At 42.1% G+C, this 19,695-nt stretch overlaps 2 protein-coding genes across 2 annotated transcripts; one reads left to right on the top strand and one right to left on the bottom strand.

The window, feature by feature from the left end:
* Positions 1–791: 791 nt before the first annotated feature.
* tmem235b (transmembrane protein 235b) lies at positions 792–6,567 on the top strand (the record flags this gene model as incomplete). Its single annotated transcript, XM_080834216.1, has 4 exons — positions 792–957; positions 1,938–2,003; positions 2,292–2,429; positions 6,359–6,567. 4 exons carry the CDS (start codon positions 792–794, stop codon positions 6,565–6,567), a joined length of 579 nt encoding a protein of 192 aa, XP_080690342.1.
* A 5,318-nt stretch (positions 6,568–11,885) lies between these two features.
* Positions 11,886–19,394, bottom strand: tha1 (threonine aldolase 1; the record flags this gene model as incomplete). The annotated part of the gene is made up of 7 exons (XM_080834730.1): positions 11,886–12,193; positions 12,805–12,997; positions 15,378–15,515; positions 16,568–16,753; positions 18,417–18,505; positions 18,644–18,727; positions 19,118–19,394. 7 exons carry the CDS (start codon positions 19,392–19,394, stop codon positions 11,886–11,888), a joined length of 1,275 nt encoding a protein of 424 aa, XP_080690856.1.
* Positions 19,395–19,695: the final 301 nt, after the last annotated feature.

Genomic DNA, 19,695 nt, shown 5'->3' with positions numbered 1-19,695 from the left:
GATTTGCCATTGTGTTTGGCAATTATCTTTTTATTGCTCTAAATTTAATTTCATGGGGTTTAAATTCAATTTGTATATGTGTAAATTCAGAGCTCTCTTTCTCTTGCTTTCTTATTACGTCACTCCTTTTTTATTTTTAATAAAGCCTTTCAGCTTTCTAGTATTCCTGAGTGGTGTATACCTTTTTTTTTAATCTCCCTCAGATTGCCAGTATTTTCATCCACTCATTAACATACCCTTAGATATGGTGTTCTGCTTTTTAATATCCTGAAAACGGGCTTCACCGAAAAAATGCTACATTAATGGACTGCATCTTACAGCTGTGAATCCGAGAGAATGAAGTAGCCCATTGATATGTTCGGTGTCATCTGTGTTTGGGTCCCGATAAGTTGTCCGTTGTATTTAGTTTTTTTTCCTTTCATTGAAGTAAACGAAAACACGGTCGCCTAATTGATGCAAACGTCATGCCCACCCAGAGAACTGTGGCGTGTCTCTTGGCTCGGGAGAGGAGCTTGGTACCCTTCCAGTGTGAGATATAACGCACCGTGTGATAAAGTCAGGCAGGCTCGCCTTACAACGCTGCGGTTTATAAATATGAGAAATAGCTGCGGCACCATATACATTCTTCTTGACAAACAGTTCATGTCGACTTAAGAAAACGATTTAAACCATCACCAAATTACAAGCTCTTCCGGAAGGCGACTCGCGCATTAACCGACCGTCGCTGATGCGTGGCCGAAGTTTCTCCCTTTCGCTTAGCTGTTCATCCGGGCCGTCTAAAAATCGCCAAAATGAAAATAACCTACGGCTCTGTCGTTGTCAGTGCTGGTTTTGCTGGCATCTTAAGCTTCGGCTTTCTAGCGCTTGCTATAGGGACTGAGTACTGGTACATAATTGATGATAACAGACCCAACTATAGGGAGGACTCCCACTCTGGACTCTGGCGAACCTATGAAGGTAAGATTCCAGCAAAACTTATTTGTTAGAAGCTGCTAAGATTTCGGCTTGAAAGTATAGGTTGGTGTAATTTGGATTTTGGGCCCAAATATGAAGTTTTTGTGTGATAAGAATGTTTTTTAGAGTATTAGTGTGGCCGTGGAGATCAGATAGGCTATAGGCCTATAGAGTTTGAATTTGACATAGTTAGAATTGCTGGTAAGCTACTGTGTGTGAGGTAGAATATACTGTAGAATGAAAACGCTGCAGGGAAGTTATCAATTTCAACACATCCGTAATTTTGCTGTAAAGATATCTAATTGAATGAACTCTTTAAATGCTTATATTGCGCAGGGAAATAAATATTGTCTTTAAAATAAGCTACATGCGGCTGAACGGCTGGCTCTTAGTATAGAGCTGCAGGCGCCACACTAATTGACATGCCGTTTTGCCCGTGGCACCGAACTGGCACGGGGCTGTAAGTCATGGACTGCAATGGTGGTATGATGAGCCCGCTTTCCCATTAGGCGCTCGGAGCTTCGGCTGCATACAGCCGAAATGGTGTTTCACATGGCCAGACAGTCAACACATTGCTTGAATGATGCTGCAAAGATCTATGCCTATTTTTGTAGCATGTTGTCTCAGAAATGTGTGTTAAATATATAGGCTTTACAAATTATACGGACATAACTTCCATATTCAACATCTAACACATGGAATATGGTAGCCTATTGCATATTCTACTGTGGGCATTAATAATCGAACCTGTTATGGGCTACATGCTATTTGTTATCACTCACCAGAAGCCAGACATGTGGTTGTTGGGTCTTTAAAAATACCCTGGACTTGGAGAATGAGACTGGTGTTATCTGTCTAGGGTATCCCAGCCAGCGTGCATATGAGGAATTGTTTTTTATTATAGGTTTTATTGCTATTGTGTACAAATAATAAAATATGTCTGAATATTTCACCTGTAGTGATGAAAAGATGCTTTCTTGCAGGAGAAAATGTCTACTCATTCACTGCAGACACAAAATCTTACTCAGACGTAGAGAATTACATGAACAGTGAGTATTCTCTGCATTGAAGCATCATTTATGTTTCCCTCACAAATCACCCAGAAGAGATTCTGGAGTGGCGTGTCTTTGGAGTGGTGTGAATTGAGTTTGTAACCAACCTAGATAATATGGTGCAATCATGCTGATACATGTTTTTTTATCGTTTGAATGTGTGTAAATGAGATTCAATTTTGTATCTGTAGGACTTCTAGTAGTGCCTGTGTTTTGCCTTTGTTAATAATCAACCCTTCTAATTCACCCTGTATCTGTGGTTTGCCTCTCTTACCCCGTCTCCAGACATGCACACGGTGATCGCAGTGCTGCTGCCTCTGAGCCTGGTCATGCTGGTGTTCGGGGGGATCTGTGGGCTGGTCAGCTCCCTGGCTAGGAGCTCCTCTCTCCTCCTCGGCACGGCATCCTACATACTCATTTGCAGTAAGATCTAAATTTCCCATAGTCACTCTCTCGCTGACATCACTTAGCACACTTATTTTCCACAGTAACTGAAAGCTATTAGGTGTGCCCTGTAAAATGCTGTGGTGTGGTGACTTTTCAGATAATTGCGCTTTTAGAACTGTTTAATTAATGTTGTTATTCTAATGAATTTGTTTAAATAAAGGTTATGGTACTTTTGCCTCAACACACAACCCCCTCTGTACTATCCCTGCCACCATGTATTTTTCTGTGCAGTAGGATCGTGAGTTTTGCTCTCCACACACTATCATACCCACGTAGGGTTCCAGGAGTATGGCCGTCTCTGATGGAGAGTGTGAGGAAAAGCCATTTTCTAGTCGTAATGTAAAGACATCGCAGCCACCTGCAACCCCAGGCATTCCGCTGAGTAATGACACCCCTGAATTACCTCTCCTCCATTTTTGTCAGGTTGATTTAGCATCAACAACCTGCTGCTGATTTGTGAACAAGTTAGAGCAAAGCCCTCTGGGTTAAACAATATTGCATCCCCATCTAGTAATTCCTTAAAAAGAGGGGTGGGCAGCAGGGGGGGTATTATTATTTTTCTCCCCTGTAGCCATTTGCTGGTCAGTGGGTGAGAAGAGGGGTACAAAAGAGAAAGCGGTGGAATAAAAAAGAGACAGAAATTGCTGATAAATGTGCAAATATGCCTTACTCACAAAGGGATCCTTAGATTGGAAAAAAATGATAGACATTCAGATTCAAGTCAGAAGATGCTTATTTTGTCACTTTAGCAATAAAGGACTGTCCAGCAAGGCTCTAAATGTACACACAAAGTGTCTGTTTATGTCAATGCCGAATGGACATCTAGACAACCCAACCTGTTTTCTTCTCATTTCTATTCCCAGACATAAATCTGCAGCTGCATCAGTCATAGACACTAAACATCTTGTCACTTTCTCGTTCCTTAATTATGTATGAGCATATCTTATAAAAAAGCCCACTCATATTCCTCATACAGTTGAGAGTGTAGCTTTGATGTTGAGAAGCACATCTGGTAGCATTGAGCACATAGACAGTCCAGGGCTCTGGGGCTAATTATATGTCCCTTAGCGGAGCCACAGGCCATGTGATGTCCATAAAGCCTACCTTGTGTTGATGGCTGACTGAACTATAAGTGCTCCCCAGCACTTAGCACAAGGCTAATCAAGAGCATGTGGGAAGTGTGAAATAGGATCAAGTGAGGAATTCTTCTCTCTTGGTCTGTGGCCTCCCTCCTCTTCCACTATATGCTTCAAATTACCTTAGTATCACCTTTTTTGTTCTTTGTATTTGTCATGAATGCACACACTCAAATGTGAAAGCCAGAGAGCCCTGGATAATTTGCTCATTATCCTGTGGGAGTTGTGTATGCAGGACATTTATTTGTCAATGTCATAATATAGAGGAGATGTTGATCAGCGTATAAGTCTTTCTCTGGTAAAGCAGATGTAGATTGTATTTTGCTCTAAATTATTATTATTTTTTTTTGTTGGGGTATTTTTGCACCTCCTCTGAGTTTAATAAAACCAGTAGGGGTTTATTGATGACTAGTCAGACTCTAGGCAGAGGCGTGCAGCGCTCTCCTCATCTCCTCCATCTTTGCCAGTTCTCATCACTGTGCAGAGTCTCCTTCACCCGGCACATCCTGTTTATACTTCATGGCTGTTGAAATGTTAATAGCTTCATTAGAGAGGCTGTTCAAACCCATTCTCATTTTGTCAATATTTAAGCAGAATTCCACATTTGGATGTATTGAAGCTTGGATTTTAATATGTCTGCCTCACGTCAGTGCGCCCATGTGTGTTATAAAGATAAAATGACTCTGATTGTATCAGCTAATCATAGTTGTTTTGCAATTAAACTGGATGATTCCTCAGCAGTAGTTAAAAAAAAAAACAGTAGTATGAGTTTCGAAAACATAATTCCGATCACGTCACCGGCTACATCATATTATTTTGGAGCAATAGAGGATGAGTCAGTAACCACTCAGTGCTATTCTGGCTGAAGAGATCCTCTCCACCTGCACTGCTTTGTAGTTCTCTTCCTTCAATTTCCACCTCTCATCAGTAGTCCCCAGCAGTACAATGACAGCCAGTTCAACTGAAGGATAGACCAATGAATGGTTGCGGTTGTGGGCCCTATTCTTCACAATCGTCACAGAGCCTGCATCCATACTATGATATTTTAAAAAACGCAAGAAATGTGCTCTCTTTGAACAGCTCTCTTTGTACAGCTGATTCCTGGAAAGGTATGATCCCTGGATTTTAACATGCCAATTCACTTCTAGCAATACAGATCGAAGGCAGGAGCCTCGATCAAAGGCTTTAAAGCCCTGACGTAATTTGATTGATTGATTGATTGATTGAATTTGCCTGTCTCAGTTGCCATCACAATTTGAGTGTTTAGAGAAAATATATCGGTGCGATGACCGTTTGATTACCTTTCGATGTTTTTGAAGTTGCCAGGCATGTAGCATTCTTTAAAAACACCAGACATTAATACCCTGTTGTGTGATTCCCATATACATCAGTTTGATCTTTTGTTTTACAGGATGTGCAGTCACAAAGGTAGAGGTGTAATGGGGCTAATGTGACAAAGCAAAGCTGCAGAGGAGCTCCAAAACAAAGATGAAAGGACAAACAAATGTTCCTAGACCATTCACATTATTTCTGTTCTTTGAGTTATCTTTGCAGGCCTATCAAGAGTAATTTCTTTCTTCATGTATGCACTCTGATAATGGACTCAGCAGTAGGAATTCTACATTCTGTAGAATGTAAATAATCTTGCCAACCCAACCATGGACCAAACACTCCAAACCATTGCCTGTCATGGGATGGAACAGCCATAGCTTTCAGCTAATGGCACCATTTGGCAGTGGCCAGCTTTAAACACACAGTCAAGTGTGTGAACCTGATTGAAGGATGAATCAGTGCCTCATCAATCAATACCTGAGCAAGGTCTTATTCTCACACTCCCCACCGGCGTGTCTGAGTACTCTGCACCACAGTTCAGGCACAGTCACAGATCCGGTTCTGCACGACTCCTTTGGGCTCCAACCCCCACCCCTCCCCCACTGCCTCTGCCTTGCCCATGCCAAGCACTCCCAGTGTAAAGTATTTAATGGGGAGTCATACCTGACAGATCAGAGCATGAGATTGATGATTTAATCCATACAGCTGTTAAAGAAGAAATACAGTCACGCAGGCCAGGACGCTGACAAAGTAGGAAAGGCTGCGAGAGTTCCGAACAACGATCAGGCCGGGAAAGGCAATGCCAGAGAGACTAATGGCACCAGGGCACATGCCATGTAAGCACCGTGTCATAGCCTCCAGTCCAAGTTTAAGATTAAATAACAGCAGCATGGTAGGCAGGGTGAGTTAAAAGAGGTCAGTTGACCTACACCAATGAAGGTCTGCAAGCACAGAATAGGTCCACTTTTGCGGGTGAAAATTACTTTCCCACCCTTTTAACCTGCTTTGAAAAGGTCCTTTTGTTGAGGTCTTGAAGGCCTTTTGTAAGAAGGACCTGCTATACTGAAAACCTTGAGAGTGGAATGCCTTTTTGCAAGTATCTTTAAGGGAATGCGTCATGTGTGTTCTTATATATATTGTGTACATCCCCTCAACTAGTAGATTAAGGAACATTCTCTGTTATTTGCCAAATGTAGTGGGAATGTGAAGAGAGCACAGTGTCATGACAGCACAGCGAAAGTCTGTATCCATCAATGCATAATGTGAATACACACTTTTTCTCCAAGAGATATTTCCTGTTTTTTTCTTTTCTACTTCGTATTTCTTTTTAACAATATCCGTGTGTTTGTGTGTGTGTTTTTATGGATGTCTCTATTTGCTGTTTGTGTGGATGTGTTCTGTACGCATCTGTGTGTGTGCATGTGTGTTTGTTTGAAGGTCTGCTGACGCTGTCTGGCGTGTGTCTGTACATCAGCTACTCCCAGCAGGCGTGGCAGGAGACAGAGCGGCTCATGGGCGTGGAACAAATTGCACAAGTGCACACCTCCTACGGCTGGTCTCTGGGCGTGGCCTGGCTCTCCTTCATCCTGGAGGTGCTCACAGGGCTCCTCCTCTTCCTCGCCTCACGCATGGTTGGCCCACATTAAGGCCACTGTCTGCGCATTCACTGAAATAAACCAAACACGCACTGAAGAGTCCATCAGCACACAACAGCATCACACACACAAATACCTCAGGAGGAGGCAGTGGCTTTAATGCTGATCAATAACGGTTTGAAGGAGAGTTCAAGAGAGTTGTACTGTTTCTGTGCACTTGGTTCCAGTCATGAAAAAAGTACAGAAGAAGTTCAGAAGGACCACTAAAGAAAGTTAACACCAGTCGCCAGTTTCCTGGAAATGCTGGACAGCAGAGTGTTTACCAATGTAGAGTATCTTGTCATCTGCAGATTAATGGGAGGGTTGAGGTTTTTAAATTGCTCCCTTAGCTTTAGACTGCTCTGTTCTGCTTGTTGTTGTGTAACAGATGGCATTCCTTTCATTGCCCCCTTGATGTGATTTTTCATCCCATCCACTGGCCATCAAGTAGACGTATTGTGCCTGTTCTCTGTGCCATGACAGTTACTGTATCGCTTTGCTGTGCTTCTTTTTATGTGACGACAGAGAGCGCAATTGGATTTTTCTCTAACTTTTGGAATATTTCGTGTTTCTGTCGAAGTGTTTGTGTGAGAACACTACTTTACTATCCATGCCTGAGAGAATGTTGTTTAAACCACATTATTCCTGCCCCTTAAGAAATCTGATTAGTACCTCTCAAGGTTCAAGTGTCAGCGGCATGGGAAGGCAGAAGATACTAAAGAGAGGCCTTTTGTCTGCCTGTCAGCTTCCTCACATGGAAATGGATTGTTAATGGCTTTAAGGTCACTGCATCAAAATACCTGCTGTGATAAAGAGATGTAATGGAGGTTCCATAAAGGGAAATGTGCCCATTACAATGTACAAGGCATTTATTTTTTCAATTAAATTAATCAGATAGGGATTAATAAAAATGTCTTTTCACCAATGAATCGTGAGGCAAATTAGGTGCAGAGAGAAAATTAGATACCTTATGATTAAAAATGGAAAACGTAATGCAATTGAGGCTTAAAGTGTTTTTTCTTTCAAGCAGCAGGTTTGGGGGTCTGAGTGGATTTTTATCTCTTTGATGTTTTGCCAGAAGAGGAAGTGTGTACCTGTTTAAAGGCATCAGCAGTGAAAAGAATACTGTATTGACAGGCAGAAACACTGCCTTTTGTTACACTTTGATGCATTTGAAATAATAAACTGGATAAAAGGTCTCAGTTTGAAAGGGACCTTCTTGGACTGAGAAGGCTATCTTTATCCCACAACAACTGAATGCAACAACAACAATTGTGTATCGCAACCTTAACCAGTCTTTCAACACTGTGCTAAAGATAAGAATGAAGGACATGAGAGTAGATTGAAACCACATTGAAAACCAGACGGTCCAACATTAACCTGTGAGTGGATAAAAGAGCAAGCCAGGTGATTACACCCAACCTTTTGTGATTTTTTTTCTGAGGAAAATGGGTGTGATGGATGCAGCTGCAGTTTGCTCAGTGAGAGGTCTGTGTCAATCTCTGTTCCTTGTTCCAAACCTAATCATTCCAAGCAGCAAAGAGAGGAAAACTCATAATGGGCAGATCTGGAGGCGTCTCACATTTCTACTCCTTGAAACTCCAGGTAGGTCACCCTCAGTTTATTGCTTGCACCCATGACTCCATCTCGCTTATGGATCCTGTTGGCATTCTCATTCTCACAGCCAAAGCTTGTAGTACGCACCCACTGGTCTTCACATTATCCCCTACAGCAACTTCATTATCTGTTTCTGATTATTTGTGGTAGGTTTCTAAGGTACCAACAATTTATTTAGACAAGAAGATGCATTACATTTCAAATGTTGCAGCAAAATAAGAGTTAAATCTTAGTTGGTTATAGCCTTCAGGGCTGAGGCTATGATTCCAGTGGCCTTCCTACTGCAGTACTTCCTGGTTGCTATTTTTATTTTTCTCCCGTGTAGAAGTGTCTTATTCCATTTAAACAGATAGTCATCAGATACCATCTTTTTTCACACTGTACACTGCTTGTATATACAGTGGCTTGCAAAGTTTGGGCAGCCTTGCCTAACTTTACACCTTTTGAAAATGAGGTTCCTTTAATATTTCAAGCAAGATTACTTTGATTTCGATGTTTTACAAGTTCAAAGAACCAAAAGGGCCTAAAGCAAATGTCTGTGCCTTGTGTGTCTTGACCTCCACCGTCCCTGTTTACTGCCATTTCTGACCAACTTTACGAACTGAGGAAGCAGCTACCTGAAAACGCCTTGCTATCTTGTTATAGCCGTCTCCTGCTTTGCGGGCAACAATAATTTTATTTTCAAGAGTGCTGGACAGCTGCTTAGAGAAACCCATGGCAACTGATTCTTTATAAAGCTTTGACATTAAATGCCTGGCCTTTCCTAACAATGACTGTGAACAAGCCATAACTTTAACAAGCTAATCAAGGACAGAGACCTTGGTACCTTGGTTGGTGTCTAGCTAATATCGGAGTGTGTGGCAGTGCTCACCAGTGGTTCACCTCCTATCTCTCTGGAAGGACACAGTACGTTCAAATGCTGAGTTGCAAGTCTGAGAGTACTGCTGTGACAAGAGGGGTGCCCCAGGGGTCTGTGTTAGGCCCTCTGTTGTTCATCATCTACCTCCTCCCACTTGGCACTATCCTCAGGCAACATGGTGTTCAATTCCACTGTTATGCTGACGACACCCAGCTCTACCTTTCAACAAAGCCCACTGCTACTCTTCCGCCAGCTGTACTCACTGCCTGCCTCCATGACATCAAATTATGGATGACACAAAATTACCTGAAGCTTAATAGCAGTAAGACTGAGCTGCTAGTGGTTGGCTCCAAATCAGCTCTTGCTAAGATGGAACCTTTCACCATATGTGTAGATGGCAGCACCATCCCTTGCTCCAACCAGGTCAAGAGCCTTGGTGTCATACTGGACAATACACTTTCATTCAGTGCACACATAAACAGTATGTCAAGATGTGCCTTTTACCATCTAAGGAACATTGCACGGCTTCGCCCAGCGCTCACCCAGCAGAGTGCAGAAGTCCTTGTGAATGCATATGTGACATCCCGCCTTGACTACTGTAATTCCATCTTGTCTGGAATCCCAAATAAGCTACTCCACCGGCTCCAACTCATCCAGAATTCTGCAGCAAGGATTGTAACACGCTCCAAATCCATCAGCCATGTAACACCATTGCTTATGCAACTGCACTGGCTTCCAGTTTCCTACCGAATTGACTTTAAAGTCCTGCTCCTGGCCTACAAGTCCCTACACAACAGTACCCCCACCTACCTCTCTGACCTCCTGGAAGCTTACAATCCTGCCCGCTCACTGAGATCCTCCTCAGCAGGCCTACTGCATGTTCCTAAGGCGAACCTCAGCACCCTGGGAGAGAGGGCTTTCAGCTACATCGCCCCCAAGTTGTGGAATTCACTGCCAGACTACATCAGACACTGTGACTCAATTACTGACTTTAAAAGCAGACTTAAAACTAATTTCTTCAAGATAGCTTATGGACTGACTGACTGACTTTTATTTTTCTTATTTTTATTTATTTCTATGAGATGTTTTGTAATTCTCACAACCTGTTTGTGAAGTGACCTTGGGTGTCATGAAAGGCGCTTTAAATAAAATGTATTATTATTATTATTATTACCTCAGTTACTAAGTTACCTGAGAGCTCAAATCCCTTGGGGTGGCTGAAATTATACAACACATAAAATGTTGAAAATCATTTTTCATCTTTAACTTAATGCCTATCAGAGGTCAGTTCATCTTCTACTTCACTCCACTTAACTATTCACAGCAACAGACATTTTGAGCAGGGGTACCCACATTTCTGCATTTCCATTGCACTTCTTCTATAGAAATGTACATAGGTGGTGTTTCAATGGGCTCTTTGTGTACATTATAAACGCATACGTCAGTTATCCTGCAGACCTCCACAAAGCTCAGATGAGATGTTCTCTAAAAGCAATGTAGACTTCTCAGGGCTCGGCTCACAGTGCCTGGCAGGTTAGCCTCAGAATTCGCGATCACTCTGCAGGAGCAAAGGTAATTACTACCCGTTTACAATGGTGATACTTCTCAGTAATGCCTACTATTAATCCATAACTAAAGGATACACTCTCACAAACACATTTTGAATCACCCATTCAACCAGTCAATAAACAACAAGCCTTAAAAAAAGAGCACAGCATGACTTTTGATTTCCTGCATGGCCAACAAAGGTTGGAAAGAAGCCCCACTAGGCTCAACCTGATAACTATGTTTAGAAACCTACATTCTGTATCCAATCAACACTTTTTGATTGTAATGTATGAAACAACAATGTAAAATAAAGCATTATCCAACCTGAAATTTATAAAAATGGTTGAATGTATGCTGTGAGAAAAGGATTTGTTTTCATTTAACATTGAATTATTAATTCAATCATTCAATTCATGATTTATGGTTTAATTCTGATTCACATCCCAGGTGCATAAGCCACTGATGAATAAAGCATATTCATATCAGAACTGAATCACGATGCTATTATAATTAATAGCAATGACTGATATTCCTTTTTTCAAGGAAAAATACGGTATTAGGCTACTAAGCAAAACCAAAATATTTCTGTGTTTCTGGAAGCCTCTCAAAAACCCTTCAAATCACTACAAATGTCCCCACATCACGTCCGACCCTTATCCCTCATCTTAGTCGGAGAGCATTTGGGTAGTGGTTGAAGTGATGACAAAATGGGAGCACTGTGTCTGAAACCAGCTGAGGAAAAATGGTTTTGCCTCAGTGGCATAACTGGATCAGTTTCGCCAGGAATGATGCTGATAAATGCATTGGAAATGCATTGAAAGGGTGCACTGCATGCTTTCTGAGAGGAAAAATGTGAGGTCTCTCTGCTGGAACTGGGAAGATTTCATACCAGAGCCAATCAACTGGGTAAGTTCTCACTACAAGATATAATTTCAAAAGATGGCTGAAAGCCTTGAGTAATTGTTTTCTATTCCCTACAGTGACAGCGCTAACCCAAGCTGATCTCAATGGAGGTTTGCGGATCACAGTGAAAATTACGTGAGAGCACACCACGCATCTAAGTGTCAGAGTGCTTGTTCCGTTTCAAAGCTCCAGGGCCATTAGCACTTAGGGAAATGAAATGAGAAAAAGAAAGAGAGATTCTCTTCTATTGGGAAATAATGTGTAGAATCACGTATTTACTCAGGCACAGATTTTCTCTGACACTAGTACAGGTCTATGGCCTCTTTCAAGCATACACCCAGTTCTGGTGGTAGTGGTGGTGGTGTGTGTGTGTGTGTGTGTGTGTGGGGGGGGGGGGGGGTACTTAGTGGGCTCTGGCCCGCTCTCTGGCTAGCTGCTGTGCCACGAACTGCATCTTCAGTGCAGCTAGCCGTGTGTCCTCCTCAGAGATGCCCAGGTGCCACACGGCTCTCACCGAGCCCCCGACGTGGGGGAACATGAGCACCTGCACCCCCTGGCCCAGCGCCTGCTCCTCGCCCTCGGACACGACGGCTGCTCGCGCGCACAGCTCTGCAGGGCTCACACCCTCTGCACTCACGCGGAAGCGCAGGATGTTTGTCTCCACGGCAGCCAGGTCTACCTGATAGATCGGGGGGTCACACTGCAGCAGGGCTGGGGGAAGCACAGACAGAGAGACAGACACACACACACACACACACACACACACACACACACACACACACACACACTCGTCAATCACCGCTCTTCTTTCACCACAGAATAGAGAAATGCGCTATCGCTGTTAACTTGAAATTTTTAGATTTTAAAGGTTTTTTTACTTAATATAATAACTTAAGATCATTTAAAAAGGTGATTTCCACCTATTTTTACCGCACAGAGCTGTCGTGAGTTGATGATTTACTGTTTAATAACTGTGTAATTTTGAATGAAAGCACTGGCACTAGTAATTATTATGGGTAATTAAATGATGGATGACTTGAACTTTCAAGACACTTCAGAGTGTTAATAAGTTTTGTTCCAGAATTAATTTCATGTATTTGATTAAAGCCATGAACATTTCTCTCCATTCTTGTGAATAAGTTAAGGCAACTCACTAGATCAGAAAATACCGCCAGAGCAAAACATGGCTCAGTCTCACCCCATGTTTCCCCCTTTCTATAATTAATTTGCCTTTCTTTCGCTTCTTGTACATTTCCATTCAATTCTTTCCTCCCTCCCTAAAAATTCCAATGGCATACTGTGTGCATGGACTGGACCGTCACCTTGTGCGAAGCTCCTGGCGTTGCGGTGGTCGTCCTGCAGTCTACCCACCATGTCTGACAGTGCAAGCTTCCCGGCGGCTGCCAAGATGCCCGCCTGCCTCATTCCACCACCCAGGGCCTTTCGGGCACGTACCGCTCGTTTCACAAAGTCCTCGGGGCCACCCAGCATAGTGCCAACTGGTGCCCCCAGACCCTGCCAACCAGAAATGATCATTACCGATTAATGTTGAATTTATAATCATGCGTCACACTGATGCACACTCATCACAATTATTATGAGTATTTACATCTCTGCAATGTCCTACCTTTATTTCCCTTGTTTGTGTCTATATATGTATGTAAACAGTACAAACGTATGTATACATAGATATATACATACGTACTGTAAAATTAGGTGGCCAAATTATAGTGCAGGTGTAGTCCACAGTATAAAAAGCTCTCCTTTATTTCTTTATTCTCCTTTAAGTTCTCTACATTCTAAAGATGTGGTAAAGGTTTTATGGGAATATGAGTCCAGAATAAAGGTTTCTGGCCAATCCCCAAAGTGCTACCTGCGGCATAAATTAAACACTGCCAATGCCTCAAAAAATAGCAATGGTGACCTCATGCTGCGAGGATATTTCTCATCTGCAGGGAACTGCATTTACATATACATTCAGCAGACGCTTTAAGCTAAAGTGATGTACGAAGGAGAGAACTATCACGCTGCGAGCAATTTGGGAACTGGGAAACATTTTAAAATTGGCAGAATTAATGAAAATAAAAGTCAATGCAATATCGCAAAGGCACATGCTGCAGACTTGGGACAGGGTTAAGCCACCAGTATGACAATCACCCAGCGGAAGGCTGAAGTGGTGCAAAAACGGTAAAGCAAATGTTTTAGAATGACTTTTATTTCAGTCAAAGCCCTGAGACACTACAGACCAGGAGCACCATCCTGCCAAACTAGATGAGAAATTCTACCAAAAAGAATGCAGACACTGCAGAAAATGTGCAAAGCTGGTACTAACTCTCTTGAAAAGACTTATTGCAGCACAGGGATTAGATGGCAAGTATTTAACTACAGGGATTGATTTATCATGGAAGCAGAATATTACATTTTTGTATTTATTTGATCTTTAATTGTAGTAAATATATATACTGTCTATGTACAAATATTTTTTCGTTTGTTAGGGATTTGGGTTTAACTCCTCTAGAAAGTAATTTTCTGCCCATTAGTTTTCTTGTTGATCCTACATAAATACAGTGACATTCGATCAATACTTCCACTTAGCCTTGAGCTATTTATCAGGCACTCATTAGAACAAACAATGGCTACATTGTGTGAGGTTTGAGAGCCCAGAGAAGTCAATCTGCAGATCAATTTACTCTGACATTTAATGCATATGGTGCCTGTTTCCTTTTTGCCATGGAAACATATTGACTGAATCCTTAGTTCACTCTCAGTCAAACTCCCCCAAGTGCAAAACTCATCAGACAAACATTCTGGTCTTCACCTGTGCTTACAGATACCAGCCTTGTTCACCTCTGCATGAAAGCTATTATTTCATCACAGTTTCAACAGAAAACTCCCCAGAACCCCAACACTGAGGGCAAGGCTAGTGGTCTCATTAGCATGCTAATACAAACAACAGTGGTTATTAAAATGCAAATGTCTAACGCTGCAGTGTACTTTAGGGGACTAAGTGTTGTGGTGATTGATCTGAGGCTGCTGCTCTAAGACCTCTGAGGAGAGGTATGAGGCGAGATGGAATGCCAATATGTCGCAGAGACCAGAGCGCGCTTACAATGCTTAAAGGGACGTGAAGTGATTCAACAGGCATCAATATTATACGGCACATTTCACAACAAATTTTACAACTCCATATAAGCCAGAAAACACAGATCATTTTTGTTGAGCTGTGTGTCATGAACAACATGAATTATTTATATGAAGTGCTACAGTTGGTGAATAAAGGGAATTTATGGTTGTAAAATTCTTTTACAACTGTTAATCGGAGATACTTTTCAAACAGGTTTTTTAAGAATTCATGCATTTCTCTTGCCTAAACCTCTCCAAAATACTATACATGACTAACAGTACAGTTTGGTTTCAGCAAGACACACCAGTGTTGAAAATGTTCATGTCTAAGCCTGAGAGCTAATACCACACGAGTGATCAATCAAGTCCTTTCCGCTCAACTTGCATTTTCTTACACTGCAGAGCCATTAAAATGAATTGTGGGGTTCTGGTGAGTGCATAAAGAGTATCCTACAGCAGTTAGCCATTGGGAACCGTTAACGGTTTCATGCGTGAAGAAAGGTAATCATTCTGTGAAATATTTTCAAGGTTGATGAGAATATTGCTTATCAATTGGAGCTTGAGACAGCTTGTGAGTAAACGGTGTGTGTATGAGTAGAGAGCATGTACTATATTATATAGTAATTTTGTGCCTGCTTTAAAACCTAACTGATAATGTGTTCACAATTAACATGTAAAGTCAAGCTAGAAAGATTTCATATGTTGATATCCATCCATTCATTCATCCATATAAACATATATAAGTGTGAATGTTCCTGTTAAAACTGAGTACCTTGGACAGGCAGACACTGACAGTGTCACAGTACTGCAGGATGTCAGCTGGGGGAACTCCCAGAGATGCAGCCGCATTCATCACACGAGCCCCATCCATGTGCACCATCAGCCCATACCTGTCCGCAAGGGTACGCAACTACAAACACAAACATTCAACACACAAACACCTCGACATTATCACTGACCCTCAGACAAACCAATGTTAATGCACAATTCTGTACTGTGTGCATTGCATGCATATATCCAAATCATCATGCATGCACAACAGCCATTACATGGATAAAATGGATTACGATTATATTATATTACTTGTTTGTACCTCATACATAGAAAGACACAGGCCAATCATGGCAAACACTACAGGCATAATGTAGATAAGGCCCAGCATTGAAACCTTCTCATAGACTTTCAGAAAGACAGCAACAAAAAAAAACGCATCGATTTAGGCTAGTAACTGCGACGCAATGGATTGGTGATGTAATCTTTTCTGCAGGAAGACTCCACACAGGCTCTCTACCTCACACTACCAAGCAGTCAATAGCTGCTAAAATGCCAATCAACACGCATGCTGAGGGTCCCTGTGGAGCGAACACATAAGCAACAGCTACCACATGAATTCTATCAATTGATATAGGTCGAGGGGGACATAAAAATAATCTCTCTTGTTTAGCTGTCTTGCTTACTTTCATACTTGTACACACATACATAGGTAACACCTTGGGTCCTAATTTCATTGAAGGGACTCTGGCAATGAGCAGTCTGCCCAGGTGAACTAAAGCTAATGTAATATCTTGGTAAATGTATTTTGCTCATTTAAAAGACCCACCAAGATCCTTAGCGCAAAAACACGGGTGGGTCAGCACAATACTACTACACACCACACAATAGGTCATGTGCGACAGACTTCGCCCGTTGCTTAGCACGTGGTCCGTCCATGAAATAGGGCCCCTAATTTTCTCTCTTTCTGTCTGTTTTCATCTTGTCCTCCCAAGTGGCCTCTTGTCATCGCCGTCTTAACACCGGGCCATAAAAACATGACACGTCTCGGGGACTTTCTGATAATTAACCTGCTCTCTATGCAAAAACAGGGCTTTACCTGGTACAGGCTTGAATCCCACTATTCTCAACAGAGTATAATTCTCCGAATCAAGTGCACTCTGCTGGGAGAGGACCCCTCGCCCCTCTCACCTCCTTCAGGAATGCCAGGGGCAGCACGCGCCCCCCCTGGATGTTGTGTGTGTTCTCCACACACACCAGACGGGAGCGCGGGTAGTGTGGGTCCGGGTAGCCATGGCGGATCTTGGACTCCAGCTGGTCCAGGTCAAAGGTGCCATTGGGGAGGTTGGTCACAGTGGTGGAGTGAACCCCAGCAAGCTATGAGAAGATCATGAAAGGGCGGAATAAGAGACCAGTGAGACTGTATGGTTGCTGGATGCAATCACACCTAGGCTAGGCTACTGGGCCTGGGGAGCACATGTGCACTGAGTTGATAGAACTACCAGATAGTCTACATCTCTTGGAACTAAAGGTATGAATATGCCCAGGAGTGGGTGATGCAGGAATTTCAAGACACACAACATGTACAAGGTATCAATAAAAAACATAAGGTCCCTAGCGTCAAATCACTATTACTGTCAGTAATAGGAGGTAAAATTTGGAATAGTCTACCCCTCCCAATAAGAGAGTGCCCTTCATTTAACACCTTCAAAACTCACTTAAAACAGTGGCTCCTAGACAATCAGAGATGCACTCACCTCTAAACTGCCACAATTCATCACCCATATTCTATCCCCGAAATTCAAAACAGTATAGAGGCGGATGAATGATGTCTTTGTCATCATGTTTTACTGTTCTGTTTTTTTTGTTAATCATGTCCTTGTCATCATGTATTTCTGTTCTGTTTATCTGTTGTTTATATGTACGTCACCATTTTGTGTTTAAGTGTAAAGTGTATGAGTGCTTTCTGACTGCTGGCTGTCTCCAAGTTTGTCCTATGTCACCTGCCTAGGGACTGCAGATGGAAAGTAGTTATTTTTACTAACTCTGGCATATTTACATGGTGTTTTATATACAATGTTCATGAATATGCATGGTCCCTATCAAATAAACCAATAAACAATAAACAATAAACAATTCAAGATGCCTTAAGTTGACAATAGAGCTATAAAAAATGACTCACGCACACATGTTTTTATATCGCCATGCTTTCCCAAGTCTTTACCCAACGGCACACAACACAACATGGAATACGTTTTTATGGAAATACAATCTATGCATACTTGAACACTGAATAACGATGACTTACATGACAGTCAAATGAGGAACTGTGTCTTAAAATCCAAAATAGGCTACTTCCATAACATTCAAATATTGCAAGGTCCAACAGTAACATCAGATTATTTCATACAATTACATCACACATTAAATACAAGCTGTTGATAAACTGTTGCCATAGTGTATGTATTGTTTGACAACCAAAGGCTTTAGTTAGCTGCCATGTATGAAAGCCTAACCCCCTGTAATAATGTGCATCAAGTACTTGCCATGGATCCTCACTTCACATGTAAAATGAGTGACTTCTGAGGCACACAAAGGACAGAAACGTCAATGGGCTCAATTTGTGGTAATACATTGAAATTCCAGGGGAAAATTAGGTGAAGAACGTATGCAGAATTACATAGTAGCGTTCTCTTCGGTACCATTGTGTTTCGGCATCAAACTGAAATTATTGTGCACATGTATGCATGTGGAATATTTCCACAAACATAGCATTGAACTGTAACCCATAATACATACTTGCAGATATTCAGCAAGAATAACTAGTGTGTATGGACACTGTCTTTAATAATTTAATTTAATTTAATTTATTTTAATTATGAGATTTATCATTCACAGAATTAGCCCATGGCTACATTTTAGAGACAATGTAGGCAGTGTAACAATGTAGGCCATCAGCAAAGAGCGATGTGAACATCGTGGCAGTAATGATTTTCACCCCGAATTGAGCAATTTCCAGGGCTGCTTGCCAATATCTCACCTGTGCGCTGCCACCCTGTTCATAGATATGCAGGTGTGACAGGTCCCCCACAATCATCTCATCCCCTCTCTCTCGGCAGTGAACCATGACTGTAATGCACAGACAAATAAAGATATTAGGCATTTACCTGATATTATACTTACTTACTCTCTCTCTCTCTCTCTCTCTCTCTCTCTCTCTCTCTCTCTCTCTCATGCAAACACCCAAGTTGGACAGTCCCTTATTACCTGCAATCAGATTGCTCATAGTTCCAGTGGGACAGAAGAGTGCCGACTCCATACCAAAGAGCTTCGCCGCATGCTGCTGTAGCTCTGTAAAGACCGTTACAAAGACATGCTTAACCTTTCCACCGTGACCTTGGTAAAAAGGAAAGTTTGCAACACTAGCACAAAACGGTATGCCTTAGTTGACTTGACTGAAAAGCTTTAACGGGGTGCCCTCCACTGGTCGTGAAATGTTATGACAAAGGTAAAATGCATCCTTTTCAAAGCAGAAAGGTCGTTGGCATAGCGCTTCATTGACTAATGCATTTTGTATGTCCTACAAAAGGTTTACAAATCTGAAGTAACTGTTTAAGATGGCCACAAACTGACATGACAATATATACTAGGCTTACATTACATGATGGCAGCAACAAGTGTTATTTGGCCGCATTTGATTGACAACTCTATTGTAGCCTAAGCTATCACTCAGTTTCAGACCGTTGACAGTAGGATCCTCGCCAAATACATCGTCCCCAACCTCGGCCTCTGACATGGCTCGTCGCATTAGTGGTCCAGGTTTCGTGACTGTGTCGCTCCGAAGGTCTATGGTCCGGGCAGATTCAGCCTGACACCCAGTTGCGGGTTTTCCACTTTCATAGTAGGACCTCACAAAGTGTGTTACTCCAGCTTCATGTCGGTGTTTGAGTGAGTTCACACCGCGGCTTAGATAGCGCAGGAGTGAACGACTTGGTGCAGATAAGGCCGTGGAAGTCATGTTTTAGGTGAGAATAGAGAAGGCACAACGTGATCAGCACCTGCTTTATGTTTGCAGACTTTGGTCTCCTGAATTCGGTAATCATTCATTTCAGACCTTCTTGCTTAAGGCGTGGATAGTAGCACATGCACAATCGATCGGCATTGTTTTGGTGTGACATTCTGTTGTAAATGGTCTTAGTTTCAAAGTTTAACAACTTGCCTAAATTACATCTATAGGAATCCTATTTGGATTTGTTTGTAGAATTTTGTGTATGGCTTAGCGCCTATTTTGTATTATTTCATACATGCCAGCTTTGGTG

This window comes from Sprattus sprattus (genome assembly GCF_963457725.1).
Source record: "Sprattus sprattus genome assembly, chromosome: 3".
Lineage (NCBI taxonomy): Eukaryota > Metazoa > Chordata > Actinopteri > Clupeiformes > Clupeidae > Sprattus > Sprattus sprattus.
This window is presented reverse-complemented; position numbering and strand designations above follow the sequence as displayed.